We start from the raw sequence: 16,021 nt of genomic DNA, 5'->3' as shown, positions 1-16,021 counted from the left end.
AGTTTTGATGTTGTCAAAGGTTCAAGTTAAGTCTTGTTATGATCTAACAAGTTTACTGAGTGTGCAGAATGTTTACTCAACCAGGAAAGACCTAGTTGGAGGCTAGGCAGGAGAAATCTTAGCAGATTGTGGAACCCAGGTGAAAGTCTAAGTAGGTCGAGGGGAGACGAAGCTTGGCAGTGTGATCGAGAGGTCTGAAGGACCGAAGATCAAAGGAAAAGTCCTGGGGAGCCGATCAAGGCTGAGTGAGAAGTCCAAACTAGATCTAGAGGATCAAAGTTTGGCAGGTAGGTTGAGGTAAGCAAACTGGAGGAGCAACAGTGAGGTCGGGTTCCCAGAGGGAACAACCTTAGGTCGTTGATCCAATTGAAGAAACCGGGAAGATTTCCAAGTTGAGATCAAGACAGTTCTATTGCTGTCTTTTATATTACTCATTATGTTGTCTTTTATTCATTATTATGTTATGTGCTAACATCTGTGTTGCAGGAAGTTTTTGTTCTAACACTGTATTGCAGGTCAGACTAGATCGGTCGACCGAACCAGCGGTTCAGTCGACCGAACATGAGCATAACAGAAAGTAAACAGTTCAGAACAGATCAAAGTCAAAGTTCGATCAAAGCTTGATCGGTCGATGGAATAGTAAGATCGGTCGACCGAACTTGATGACTCAGCAAAGCCAGCTCGTCAGCACCGATCAGCAAGCAATGGAAATAAGCTGATCGGTCGACCGAACCTGGGGATCGGTCGACCGATCCAATCAACATTAATCGCGCATTAATTCAAGATTCTGGCAGACTTCGACGAACAAGGTAAAAGCTTGTTCGGTCGACCGATAAAAGGGTTCGGTCGACCGAACCATTGAAGGCCAGTTAATGCAGAATTTACGAGCCAGCGTTAGATTCCAGCTGTGGGTGATCGGAGCTGGTTCGGTCGATCGAACAGAGGAATCGGTCAACCGAACCTCAGTCCACCTATAAATTCAGACTCGAAGACAGAGACAAAAACAATAACTTTCTGATCATAAGTTACTACTCTGTAAGCGACTCATCTTCAGTGCAAAGCTATGTCATTTGAAAGAACCGACCTACGCTACATCTTCGATTCATTTGTCGGTATACTTGTTTTCTGGTTTATACTTAATTGCTAATAAGATAGTAGGTTTGTTACTATCTTATTCTATTGTACTTGTACGATCTGCTTCTCTCCGAGGAGTTCGGAGAGAAGGGTTTTAGTGCTTTGCCCATCGGTGCGGTCAAGGACCGCGAGCCTTCGAGTAGGAGTCGAGCTAGGCTCCGAACGAAGTAAAAACATTTGTGTCTCTATTTACTTTCCGCTGTGCACGACTTTGATTTAAATACGAAAAGAATAGTTTTTAAAAAGAAGCGATATTCACCCCCCCCCCCTCCCTCTATCGCGCTACTCGATCCTATCAACACTCGGCTGGAATATATATATACAAAATATAAACAACAGAACACACAGTTTAATATACTCAGCCTACCCGGCTGGACAAAAATAAATACAACCACGCAGTTTAATAAGCCTACACGGCTGAACGTAAACACACAGCAGCGGAAGACATAAAACGATACGAACGTAAAACCAACAACGACACTAACAAAAATACCTGTCATCACAGAATTGACCCAAAATTCATATCGACTTGTTGAAAAACAAAATACACAAAATCAATATACCACCCCAAACGATAACAAAACCAAAACGAAAACTATCCTCGAGTGTGACGTAGGACCCAGGACTGGCAGCCGACATCTCTCTAAGCATCCACAACTCATCTACTTATTACCTGGCGAAATAAAACCATTTTATGGGGTGGTGAGTATTGGAACTCAGCGGGTATAGAAAAGATAGTGCATGAACATAATCAACCAATAAAGAATACCCAAAAGGAATACAGTCTCATAAGAGAATAGCAGATACAAAAATAAAACTATGATCAAGGTTCATACCTGGAACCATATCCTAGGCTAGATATAGAAAGTCAGAAATGGTACTAATCTGCTATAGTACTGCTCATAACTACAGAAGTAATGGGTAAGGTATATAAACATTTCCAATTAATAAACCAAGGTTTAACCACCTACAACTTGAGCATATCTCAACATAAGACAGCATATCAGCATAAGTGAACAACAGCAAGAAGCAACGGCAGCATAAACATACCAGAAAGCAATAACAATATAAGTAAACAGCAGCAGCCAAAGCAGGCATAATAACAGCGTATGCACGGATGGTCACCCCGCCCACCTCTCTGCACCATGACCCCTGTATGGTCGAGAGGCCGGATCAATGATAACTGTACCACCCAAAGGCTGCCACTTCCGCGAGTGACCGGATGGACAGGTGCTGAGTAGCTAACTAGCTACACAGCGAAGGGGGTCCCTGCTGCTCGTACTCCAGCTACCACTCACACGAGTGGTCGAGTGCGGCACGACAGGACAAGCGGCATCAACTCCAGCTACCACTCTCTCGAGTGGCCGAGGATGCGGCATGCATGAAATGACATGATGCGAACAATGCAATAGTCATCATATATATATAAGCAGAAACGGGTATGCTACATGAAGCCAGCATGCTCAATATCGTACATAAATAAGCAACAGTCAAAGCATACAAACATGGTATCTAGCATCTGCTACTAATCATGGACAACAACAAGAGACTGTATAGATATGAAAATGAATTTCTCAAAGATCGTGTGGAAGTATCAAGCACAGGAAAATAAGAGTGAAGTCAAGGTAAAAATAATTTCTTATCCAAAATAGTTCATACACCAAGGTCAAAGTACTAAAAGAAACAAAGCAAGAAGTACCCGCCTTTATATGCAGATCGTGTCAACCGTCTTCAATCAACGTCCTGCACTTGGACTTGTCACCACAAGCAAGTCACATCAAAGCCGTGAATTCGGAAGCAAAACTAATTAAGGGAGTGACCAATGTGAAACTTCAAGTGGGTAGTTGGTCTGAACTGTGTGGGTTGATGGTGGTTCCCCTTGATGATTTCGACATTATCCTTGGAAATGAGTTTTTGGTTATGCCGCATGTGGTTGTCATGCCCCATCCAGGCGGCTTGTTGATTGTCGATGAAACTATCCCTCGTTCATGCAAGGCATCTATGATGTAGGTAAATCAAACAATAAGAAGTCGGGGTTGCTTTCGGCCATGCAGGCTGAGCGGGGGGATTGAAGCATGGTGAGTGCACATATCTTGTTGCACTTGTTGAAACTAAGCCGGATGTATTCCAAGATGTGTCGGATGCTGTGGCAGATGTGCTTGATGAGTTTGGTGATGTGATGCCACCTGATTTACCCAAAGTGTTACCTCCAAGAAGGGTTGTAGATCACAAGATCAAACTAGAGCCGGATGTCATTGTACCTATGAAAGCCCTTTATCGTATGTCTCCTATGGAGTTGGCCGAATTGAGAGAACAGTTGGGAGAATTGTTGGATGCAGGGTTGGTTCAACCATCTAAAGTTCCTTTTGGATCGCCTATCTTGTTTCAAAAGAAGCAAGATGGATCGCTATAGATGTGTGTAGACTATCAGGATTTGAATAAGGTTACAATAAAAAACGAGTATCCTATTCCAAATGCCCTTGATCTATTCGACAAACTCTCAATGGCAAGGTACTTCACGAAGATTGATCTAAAATTAGGTTACTACCATATTCAAATTGTTGAGGGTGACGAGTCTAAAACCACTTGTGTAACAAGTTATGGGTCTTATGAATTTCTTATTATGCGATTTGGTTTGACAAATGCGTCTATCACATTCTGGAACTTGATGAATGATGTATTGCTGGGGTTCTTAGATCAATTTGTTATGCTATATTTGGGTGACATTGTAGTATATAGTGATTCGAATTGTGAGGAGATCACTTTCTAATTTACTTGGTGGACGAAATGTGGGGATGGACCGACTACCCCAAAATTAGTCAAGTTTAGAATCTAAATACTTGGTATAAAAAAATGAACAAGATAATTAGCACTAGGAAAAAACCTATTAAAAAAACCCACTAGATTGAATCTTAATACACACACATAGATGAATTTACACTAGGGCTATCCTAGGTTACAGCCCAACCCAAAATACAGTCAAACAAATTAAAAGGAGAAATTAATTCATTATCATATTCTTCTCTTTACTATATATATATATATATATTTTCTATATTTTTTCTATAAAAAAGGGTCCTTGGACACGTGAATCTCTGATAAACCCTATCTTTTTTTCCTTCTCTTTTCTATTTTTGTGTATTTCTCTCCGAGGAAAGGGAGATTGTATTTCTCTTCAGTTGAGATATCTAAGAGTTTGAAATGATATAAAATTAGTATTTATAAGTTCTTATAAATCACATGATTATATAAAATCTCTTCAACACTAATTTTACTTAAGATGATTTTTTAAATATGAATGTGGTTGAAAAATATAAATCTGTATTTAAAAATTATCGATCTTAATATATTAAGTAAAATTAGTATTTGAGGATTTATATAATCATAAGATTTATAGCGATACATAAAAACTGATTTCATATTATTATGAACTTTTTAGATACTTTGATTAGTTTTAAAAAATTTAAATTTATATTAATAAAAATTAAAATTCTATGCCGAACCTTGAATTCTGAACTCTCTAGAATTCTATGAAGAACCTTGATTTCATCGTAGTATTCATCGCAAAATATGTAACGAATATAAAATTCATCATAGATTCTGCGATTAATATTTTGTTGCTAATTTAAGATAAAATTATTTTTCATAAAATTAGTTGCTAATTTATGATAATTTATACTTTTGTTACCAAATTAATTATTTATGACGGAAAAATTTTCACCGCTACGTACTGTTTTCTACCAGATACCCTAGAGTACTTCTAAAATGTTAGTTCTAGACTTATTGTGTAATTGGGTCACTGACGTCTTGATTCAGATGTGGACTTTTGATGCAATAAATACTTTCCTCTTTAAATTTTGTGCTTTAACTTTTTTCACTCGTTTGCAATTAATTAATTGTGTTATTTTAGTTGTTTGTTTTATATCTATATAATCTATTATATTTTTATAATAATATATAAATTATTATATTAAACTTAAGTTCATCCAAACTTTAATTCCTAGATCTGCCCTGTTAATACAGTCTTAGAAGAATCAATGCTAGCTTGCATATTTGCTAAAACGATATGCCTCTTTTTGTCTTTCATTTTGAATTGTATTTTTTTTATAATTTAGATTTCCGAGCTTAGCCTAATTAATTTAAATCAGAATCACAACTTAAAATCAGATGCCCACCTTCTAAAGTCATCTCCACTGGAATTCAACTCTAATCCTATCCTTTATTGGCCTCTATATATTTTACCATCGGGATGCATCCTGCTCGTAGAAATCAAACTATTTATTGCAATATTAGCAATAAATATTATATCTCATTAGGTACTTCGTTGGAAGTTTCTTTGCAACATTAGCAACAACTATTTCGTTGGAATTTTCTTTGCAATATTAGCAAGTACACACAAGTATACTACTGTAGCAATAGCCACTTTGCAGCTAAGTAAGTATTGTATCTCATTAAGACTCAAGACCACTTTGCACCTAATTCAAAAAATATAAATCTAATTAATCAGTTTGGGGAGAATCAATTTGATCTTATAGAAATTTTTCATTGATCAAAAGAGTAAATTGAGAAGTGAGTACGACGGACAATCCAGAAATCAAATATCTTTTTGATTACACGTCCTATTTAAAATTATTTTTTAAAAAATATATCATAACTGAAAATTAAACAGTTAATATCTATATGACAATTTAAATATCTTACCATGACACCTAGACCCGGGGACAATTTACAGCTAATCGAAAAAAATAATAATCTTAATTAACTTTATTAACTATCCACAGATCCGACCCACTTTGCAACTAGTCAAGCGAAGCTTTCAGAATGTATCCATCCATCAACGACGTATTATACACGCAAGGTAAAAGATTTAGATGCCGTGCACCAGTCGAACATTTAAAACCAATTTAGACGTCTAAAACTTCTACCATAGAAGGGTTTTTTTAATTTTTGTATTTGTTAATTTCCTAAGTAAAATGAATTTACCCGAGTAATCAATTAATTTTTCTATTTTTCATCTGCTATCGTTTTTTATGCCACGTTAATTTCCACGAAAAAGCAATTTGGATGAAATAAAATAATAAATTATTTAACAGAAGTGAAGTGAGTCAGTCGTTTACTCGCTTCCAATCTTTTTTTTAGAGATCAGATCTTTTATTTTTGTATTTTTGTGCATCATTGTTGATTGGATGAATTAGATCATATCTCAAAGATACAATATCCATAAAAAGAAACGAGGATATAAAAATTTTAGGACAATCGATCTGATTTCCTTTTTGTGCGATAGTGGTGGCGGACTCCTGAGGGCGACGCAACAGAAAAGGAGAGTAAGGGTTGTCCTTGTTGTCATAGTGAATTAGTGGGGCGGTGCCTAGGGTTTCCTCTCTTTGTGTTTTTTTTTTTCTCCTTCCATGTCAAGTTGTCAACTATAACTTCAACTTAAATTAGGACAATTCCCACTTTCCTTGGTCCTTTAATCAAAGATGGATAAACATTTCGAAATCAGGAAGACCCATCAGTTCATTTGGGCAGGCCAAAACCCGGATGCACCAAATCCAACCAACAATTTGAAATTTAACGCTATCCACGGACCGGAATCCGGGTTAGGCTCGAATGCACATCGGACTCAAAAATCTTCATGCCGTACTACACGATTCATAATAGTAGTCACCCAAATACGGAACACAAATCTCAAACTCAACCGAATCCATCACTCTCTTCTTCCGCCACTATAATGCCGTCGCCGCCGCTGGCATGGTGGATGGGGATCCTTCTCCTCCTCTTCTCTCCGCCGGCCCTGGCTGCTGCTACTATGGACGAGGCATGTCTCTCTAGTCTCCGTCGGTCACTGGTGGACCCAGACAACAGCCTCCGTAACTGGACCAAGGCTAACTTCGAGGCCCCCTGCAACGGCTTCACCTCCTACCTCACTGGCGTCACCTGCAACAACGGCCGAGTTTACAAGCTGGCCCTCTCCGGGCTCTCCCTCGGCGGCGCCATCTCTCCCTTCGTCGCCAACTGCTCCAACCTCCAGTCCCTCGATCTCTCCTCCAACCAGATCTCCGGCAGCATCCCCCCGGAGATCTCCGCGCTACTCAACCTCGCCGTCCTCAACCTTTCCGCCAACCGCCTCTCCGGGGCCATCCCCCCGCAGCTCGCCCTCTGCGCCTACCTCAATGCCATCGACCTACACGCCAACCTCCTGTCCGGCCAAATCCCCGACCAACTCGGCCTCCTCGTCCGCCTCTCCTCCTTCGACGTCTCCTACAACCGCCTCGAGGGCCCCATCCCCGTGCTTCTCGCCAACCGCTCCGGCGTGGAGGCGGCGGCGCCACGGTTCAATGCCAGCTCATTCGTCGGAAACCCTGACCTCTACGGGTATCCCCTGCCTCCGATGAGGGGGAAGGGGCTGTCAGTGCTCTCAATCGTCGGGATTGGACTCGGCAGCGGCCTACTCAGTCTCGTGCTCAGCTTCACCGGCGTTTGCATATGGCTTCGGGTCACCGAACGGACCGCCATGATGGCTGCCGACGATGGAAAAATCTCCCATTTGATGCCGGAATACTGACTAGTTCGTCTCCTCTTCGCCCAAATCTGCCATGAATAGCTTCAAAATCCTATCTTGGAAACAATCATCTCATTCATCCGAGAGTAAAGTCCTCCTTTTTCCAATTTTTTTTTCTTTTGATTTTTCTTTAATACATCCCATGTAATTTTTTCTTCAATCTTTCTTTCTTTCTGTCTGTCTCTGTGCAAAAATCTTTTAAAGGCTGTTAATTAGATTTTACGTACCAAAGATCACAGATGAACTAATTCACTCTTTTCCTTGTCTCTGTAACTCCTCTCTTCCTACTTCACAGTTCACAGGTTGTAGGGACAATTTTAAATGTCTTAGGTTTTGTTTGTTTTTCTGTAAAATGTCCCCTGCTTTCAGTATTGTTAAAACAATCGCTACGCTAAGTTTTGTAATGTGGTTTTAAAATACTCCTTCATAATTTGTTAACGGAGAGGTTAATAGTTGGCCAACCGTCGACGACGGAGCCAGTGACAAAATTGGGGTTAGTGAACTGAGGAACTAGTACTACTGGACTAGGGGATGGACCTTCCTCTGGATATAGCCAGGAGTGCCCAATTTTGGCATGACTCATTTATACATCAATAAATGATTGTAAGTTAAATAAGTTTGTAAATATATAATTTAATAAATAAGTTATAAATATATGTATAATAGGATATATGTCATAACATATTATATATAATCTATGTTTAAGTTAGTATATAACCTCGTTGTCACCTCTATTGCTGAGGGAGGGCAAGAGAGATCCCCTGTGGTGGTAGTGTGAGGCGATGGCATATGAGAAAAGGAGACGAAGAGGAAGCCATAACGAAGATGACACTTTTTCAACATGATGAAGATGCATGTTCTAATAACAAAAACAGGCAACGGGCATGGTGATCGATCACGAACAATGAATCAATCACTATTGTAATGTGGGTGAAATACTATTACGAGTACTACCATCTCCCATCTCCCATCTCCAATAGAGGGTTGGTCGGTGATGGGCTAAAGTGATTGCATGCGAGCTTTCAAACCCTTGTGGAGTCTTGCCAACCTTGAGAGGGGGATGGTCGGTAATGTGGTTATTTTTCACATGGTCGGTCGGTCTGTGTGTGGCATGTGATTTCTTCATTAAATTTGGATAACAGGACGATGCTAAAACTTTACAGGCATTGGGGGGGACATACGTTTAGGGTACATTTTGAAATTTTTCCTGGATTGCAAATGAGTGCAGGGTCTACTTAGCTACTCTGTTCAGAGTCATGTTGCCCTCGTAGACAAAACCCTAAGCTAAGTCCACGGAAACCCCTTAACTGCAACCCTTTTTCCCGTGATTGGCAGCCTTTGCAAATTACGAAGATGTCAAGGAAGCGGCACCGCTAGACGGCTCCTAGCTCCGTGACCATAAACGAAAGGGAGGTTTGCCCGACCGTGATTGCTGTTAGCTCTTCGGAGGAAGGATGTGGATGAAAAGGTTTTCGCAGAACTCCTTGACGGAGAGCACGTCGACAAAGATAGAGGGTGCTACGGCGGGGGCGCTGGAAGTGGAGGATCCCTTTTACTCGCCTTAGCTTGGTGATTCCCTTTCACTCCCTTCTCCATCTTTGAGGATCAACGAATCCTTAACCTTATGACTTGTGAAGTTGCAGGGAACATTTATATATTTAGCTGATCTAGTGAGAAATTTGATCGTTTAAATTAATCGTCCTAGCTCGACCTTAGCGGAACCTATATTGCTTTGAAAAATCTTACCATTTTGGTTGTTGATTGTTCCGGTCTGAAATCGATAAAAATGTACAACCGATGATGTGAACAGCATGGTAACCGCAAGAGGACTAGGAGTCCAAAGTCTCGAGATGGGGACGTCAGTAGATAGGTCAGGGATGAGTGTACGGCAGCCACTCTTCAATTCAATTTCGAGATTAAATATGAGTAAATGTCAAAAATGATGTTGATGATAGTAAAAAAAAACATTCCAAAACTTACCTGTGCGTGGAGAAGGGATTATATAATTAACAAGGCAATGTAACCTGTCATGCCACCATGCTTAAACGGTACTTGGTCGTCTCAGTTGCTATCCTTTAGTAGTGAATACATATCGCTTAAAAGATGATCTTATGGGCCTATAAATGAGAAATTTGAATATGGCTAGGCTTCCAAGGAGTTTGAGGCCTTAATAGGCCCCTAGTAATGCTCTTTCAGCTAAGAATTAGCCTTGTTGGAATTAGATTAGACTAGGTGTGCTATCATATCTGATCAGGTTCGAGAGGCTGAGCGCTCGGGAGATCGTTATAGGAAAATAGGATTCTTAGCAGATTTAGAGTGATGTTTGAAGACTCAACTATACAGTACATCTTGGTCATGTGAAGACTCAAGGAATCTGTTCGGTACCAATTGGACCTGGGAAACTAGGCTCCTCAAATGTCCAATCAAAACTATATCCAATTGGTATTGTAGAAGGAACCATTTCATGTGCTCACTAAAAGACTTGGAACGTTTGGCTATTCAAGTTGAATTTTGTAGCCTCCGCCAACAATCAGTTGGTGCTATCTACTTAGATTTTGAGGGTCACGCTCTGCATCCCTTGAGAAATTTATCTCGTCCTCTAATCGGCCTTCATAAGTTATCTTCGGATTAGGATGTTTAAATTGATTTTTGTTAGACTTGACTTTCATATTAACTAACTAACTTGACTTTATTATCTGCTATGATTCCTCGTATCATTGATGTTTGAATAAGGTGTTGCATCCTGATGGCACCATAGACATATATATATATATATAAAGTCCAATCAAACCAAAAAAAGAAATAGAAGTGCCATCATAAAATTCAGATTAAATACTTTTCAATCTTTTGCTCGTTGAAGGATTGTGTAATTTGTGCGGTACAGCTTTCATAATATATATGGATTAGGGATGATAATTTACTTAGCGATTCAAGATTATACTATCTTGCTTCAAAAGGTAGATCGGATAAAATAAATTTACAATTTTGGATTAGAACTTGTACAAGTTAATTTTTTTTTTTATCTCATCGTAATTATCTCACTTAGCAATTCTGAGCCATCCTTAAAGAAGCACGGACTGGATGAAAAAAACTCAGAATAAGCAAGGTCATGAAGATTGATGATTTAAGAGTTCTTGTGGTTTTGGAACGATAAAAATTGAAGACGAGGGGACCATGAATAGAAGAGCTAGGCTAAAGGATTGCTTAGGGTTTTTGAATTTCTTTCTGTTAGAAGAAATTAATGAGCCCAAAAATCCAACATTACATTGTCTTTGTTTGGCTAACTTGGTCGTCCGTGATTTACTTCCTCCGTGTTAATCCTGGGACGGGTTGACAGGGACGTTGGGAGCGAGCGTATTCGCCTTTTTGCCACAATTGTTTGGCTAACTTGGTGCCCCCGGGGCTATGGTGCAGCGGCAGGGTATCCAGATTATCACCCAGGTACCTGCGGTTCGAGTTCCAGCTATGATAAATTTGTAGGAATTTTTCCTCCAAATAGGGCACACAACTAAAGAATGTTGGGCTCCTGGGCTGCCCGCTGCGAGCGCTTTCCGATTTACCCTGGTGGTCGGTAGAAAACTTCCGTGGGGCCGGGCTAGCACCCCAGGCTCGACGTTACCCAGCCTGATTAATCATTTGTTTAGCTAACTTGATGGGCTCTTCGACTGCCAGCTACGAGCGCTTCTCGATTTACCTTAGTAGCCGGTGGAAAACTTCCGTGGGGTCGAGCCGATCACCCCAGGCTCGACGTTACCCAGCCTGGTTAATCATTTTTTTTTATTTGGCTAACTTGGTGGTATTTTTCCTCCAAATGGAGCACGCAACTAAAGGATGCTAGGCTCCTGGGCTGCCCGCTGCTAGTGCTTCTCAATTTATCCTGGTGACCGGTGGGAAACTTCTGTGGCGTCGGGCCGGTCACCCCAAGCTCAACATTATCCAGTCTGGTTAATCATTTTTTTTTGTTTGGCTAACTTGGTGCACCCGGGGCTATGGTGCAGCGACAGGGCATCCAGGTTGTCACCCAAGCACCAGCGGTTCGAGCCCCAGCTATGGCGAATTTGTAGGAATTTTTCCTCCAAATGGGGCACGCAATTAAAGGATGCTGGACTCCTAGGCTACCCACTACGAGCACTTCCGGATTTATCCTGGTAGCTAGTGGAAAACTTCCTTGGGGATGAGCCGGTCACCCCAGGCTCGACGTTACCCAGTCTGGTTAATCATTTTTTTTTTTGGCTAACTTGGTAGGGCATCCAGGTTGACACCTAGGCACCCACGGTTCGAGCCTCAGCTATGAATTTATAGGAATTTTTCCTCTAAATGGGGCACGCAATTAAAGGACTCCTGGGCTACCTGTTGTGAGCGCTTCCCAATTTACCCTGGTGGCCGATGGGAAACTTCCGTGAGGCCAAGCCGGTCACCCCAGGCTCGACGTTTCCCAGCCTGGTTAATCATTTTTTTTGGTTTGGCTAACTTGGAGTCCCTGGGACTATGATATTGCGGTAGAATATCTAGGTTGTCACTCAGCCACCCGCGATTCGAACCCCAGTTATGGTATATTTGCAAGAATTTTTCTCCAAATGGGAGACGTAACCTGATCCTGTCCGGAATCTGAGTTAGACGGACAGCCAGATTAGGTGGATGGAATGTTGATCGAATCGCAATGTCCCGGAGGGGGGGTATGCTGAGATGGCGTCTATGTTGACTAAGTCTTCAGAAGTCCTCTGGTCAACGCTACTTGCATCCAGAGACCGCATTGACCCGGTCCCCAGTGCCCCGATGCTCGAGGCAGATCAAACGAATATATAAATAACAGACTAAGCTATAGAATAATGAAATACGTATAGAATATGAACAGAAAATGTACCCTGGTCCAGGGGGCGCTCTCGGATGGGATGCTACTCGAGTTGTCGTGACCCGGAAGAGTAGATGACTATGAGCAAGCTGGAGAGCTGGATTTAGCGACGAGGAGTCGGACGCGGTCACATGAAACCTGATGCGACCTCGGCACGTAGGCCGAGTTATGACATCGACGCACAGGCCGAGATAAGACATCGACACGTAGGCTGGGATAAAATATCAGCACGTAGGTCGAGATAAAATATCGGCAAGTAGGCCGGGATAAAATATCAGTATTTAGGCTGGGATATGAAATCAGCACGCAGACCGGGGTACAACGAACACACCCAAATAAGGCAACGACGCAAGGATCGGAATGTAACCTCGGCTCGAAGACCGAAACGCAGTAAAGACGGAGCATGATCAGATCACAATCCTTTGGCGGCGAGGGCCTGGAGACCCGACTCACATCTACGACACACGACAATGCGGACGATCCGGAGGTGGCCTAAGATGAGGTGATACGAGAAGCAGCGCTGCGGCGTCCTAGAGGAGACCGCTGGTGAGGCAGCGCTTGGCCTTTCGACGGTCCGAAGGGCGGTGATCGGCGACTGTGGGGGTCGGTGTGCCAAGGGAGAGGGAAGCGGCGGGCATGGCAGCAACATGTAGGAGAGAGTGTTGGCTTAGAATCAATGAATAGCACACCCAAGACACACACTAATATGCAAAAGAAAATAGATCGAGGAGGAAGACAACTGATACACTACTTTCTTACAGTGATGAAGATGATTGAAAAATGAATGAATCAATACACACGTCTAGAACCCTTTATATACACCATAAACTAAGGCTACGTCCAATAACTTATCCCTTAAAACTAGGAAGACTAATTCTACTATTTATCCCTTAAACCTAGGACAGCTTATCACTAATGCAAGGAAGAGAAAAAAAATATACGTAGCCATTACATGTCCGGATTATATGCCTTCATTCCCCCTCCTAATCCTGACATGGTTCTAAGTCACGGAGCCGAGTAGTTGTCGCATGACACCATGGGCAACCCATCTTTGTTCTCCGGTATTAACGAAATCAATCACAATTTGTCCACCTTTGGCACCATGGGCAGTCCATTTGTCTGCACCACGAACAAGTCCATCTGTCCGCGTTATCCATGACTTCGCTTCTTTGGCCCCGCGCCAAAGTTTATTTGCACACCAAGTGCTTGGCCCACAACTCGATCTCTTCGGCACCACAAACAAGTCTCGTCTGTTAGTTCTCTTGGCACCACGGGCAAGTCTATCTGCTCGCACAACGAACAAGTCCATCTGTCCGCCTTTGCTGCTTGGCATATGTTGCATACCTGCCACGCCCGCTTCACTGCCAAGTTTGCCTCCTACACACTTGGGCTTGGAACGTGCCCAGCGCACTGCCAATCCTCTGCTTGGTATGGCTTGCGCCCATGCCACACTTGTTGGTTTGCCAAGTCTTCCTCCTGTAAGACTTGGGCTTGGGCAGCCCTGCACTGCCGCTCTGCTTGACATGCCTTGTGTGCATGCTCGACTCGGATGTATGCCAAGTCTGCCTCTTGTAGGCTTGCACATGGAAAGTGTCCCGCACACTGCCGGTTCGCTGCTTTGCATGTGCCCTAGCCAGGTTGGGTCTTCTAGTCTTGCTAGGAGACAGGCTTGCTTGAATATTTTCAAGGTTATCTTGTACAAGCGATTTTGTGTTCGCTTTATCAGCATCAAGAGCTTCCCGCTCCTATCAATCACCTTCATGGTATCTCCTTTCATATGCACTTCATTCCCAGCTTCTGTCAATTGACCAAGACTTATGATATTATTACAAAGTTTCGGAATGTAGCATACCTCGTGGAGAGCCTTCCGATCGCCATTCTTGCATTCGAACACAACCGTCCCCTTGCCCATGATCTCAATGGTTGATCCATCGCCAAACCTCACCCTCCCGGTGATGGTTTCATCTAGTTCTTGAAACTTCTCGTGATGGCCAGTCATGTGGTTGCTGGCACCGTTGTCAAGGTACCAGATGTCTTTATCTTCTTTCTTAACGCCTCGGTACATCTCCGGTAGCAACATCTCTTCACTGAGCAGAATGGTATCCTGCCGCTCATGCCTAGCGTTAGACTCCTCGTGGGACACGGTCATCATCAGTGCTGGCTCTTCATCGGTGGCGTAAGTGAGGTGAGCCTCATCATCACGACGCTTGTTGTAGCACTCGGACGCATAATGCTCCATTTTCTCACAATTGAAACACTTTATATGACTCTTGTCATGAGTGTCTCTGCCGTTGCTGCTAGTGCCTCCTGCACTATCTTGGCTCGGCATACCACGACCACGACCGCACCCTCGCCCTCGTCCACGCCATTTGCCACGACTAGGGCTGCTGGACCCACACCCCTTTCCTCCTGACGAAGTGTCCACGTTGCTCCCCTTCTGTCGCATTTGCCATTCGGCATGAGTTAGTAGGAGCTCACCTTCAGTGTCATTGGTGTTGTTGCGTAATTGTAGTGTTCGTTCCTCGTACGCCTTCAGTCGCCCAATAGTCTCCTCAAATTGTATCGTCTCAAGATCGTGAAACTGCTCAATACCGGCAACAATAGGGAAGAACTTATCAGGGACAGAATCGAGTAACTTCTTTACCAAAGATGAATCTTCAAGCGTGGCACCAAGAGCGGAGAACTTGCTGCTCATAGCGCTGAGTTTGCCAGCAAACTCATCAATCGTGTCGGTCTCCTTCATCCGGAGGGCGTCAAACTCGCTCTTCAATGTTTGTACGCGTGCCTTCTTCACTCAATCACTTCCAAGGTACCTCGTCTTGAGGCTGTCCCAGACTTCCTTCGCCGTCTTCTTTGTTGCGATCTGGAGAAGTATGTCTTCGGGGACACACTGCAAGATGTATGCACGTGCCTTTTTATCCTTCTTTGCATCCACCTGGGCTCCTTCCACCGGCTCCACCGCCTCCCAGACTCCCTGGGCATCAAGGATCGCCTCTGTCTTTATTGCCCACACAGTGTAATTGTGAGGGCTTAGCATCGGATAAGGAAATGACACTCCGCCGTTCTCCTTCGCAGCAACTTGTGGGATGCCAGACATTTTTGTGGAATTGTGGATTCTTGGGTGTTCTATACTACCAAAGCTCTGATACCAGATGTTGGCTTAGAATCAATGAATAGCACACCCAAGACACACACTAATATGCAAAAGAAAATAGATCAAGGAGGAAGACAACTGATACACTACTTTCTTACAGTGATGAAGATGATTGAAAAATGAATGAATCAATACACACCTCTACAACCCTTTATATACACCATAAACTAAGGCTAAGTCCAATAACTTATCCCTTAAAACTAGGAAGACTAATTCTACTATTTATCCCTTAAACCTAGGACAGCTTATCACTAATGCAAGGAAGAGAAAAAAAATATACGTAGCCATTACATGTCCGGATTATATGCCTTCAGAGAGG

At 42.7% G+C, this 16,021-nt stretch overlaps 1 protein-coding gene across 1 annotated transcript; it reads left to right on the top strand.

The window, feature by feature from the left end:
* Positions 1-6,806: 6,806 nt before the first annotated feature.
* Positions 6,807-7,958, top strand: LOC122011545 (receptor-like protein 44). The gene has a single exon (XM_042567931.1). The coding sequence runs from the start codon at positions 6,866-6,868 to the stop codon at positions 7,697-7,699; it is 834 nt and encodes a 277-aa protein (XP_042423865.1). The 5' UTR covers positions 6,807-6,865; the 3' UTR covers positions 7,700-7,958.
* The last annotated feature ends 8,063 nt before the right edge of the window (positions 7,959-16,021 follow it).

This window comes from Zingiber officinale, chromosome 8A (assembly GCF_018446385.1).
Source record: "Zingiber officinale cultivar Zhangliang chromosome 8A, Zo_v1.1, whole genome shotgun sequence".
NCBI lineage: Eukaryota > Viridiplantae > Streptophyta > Magnoliopsida > Zingiberales > Zingiberaceae > Zingiber > Zingiber officinale.
The sequence above is the reverse complement of the archived record's forward strand: the minus strand, read 5'-3'. Positions and strand labels throughout refer to the sequence as shown.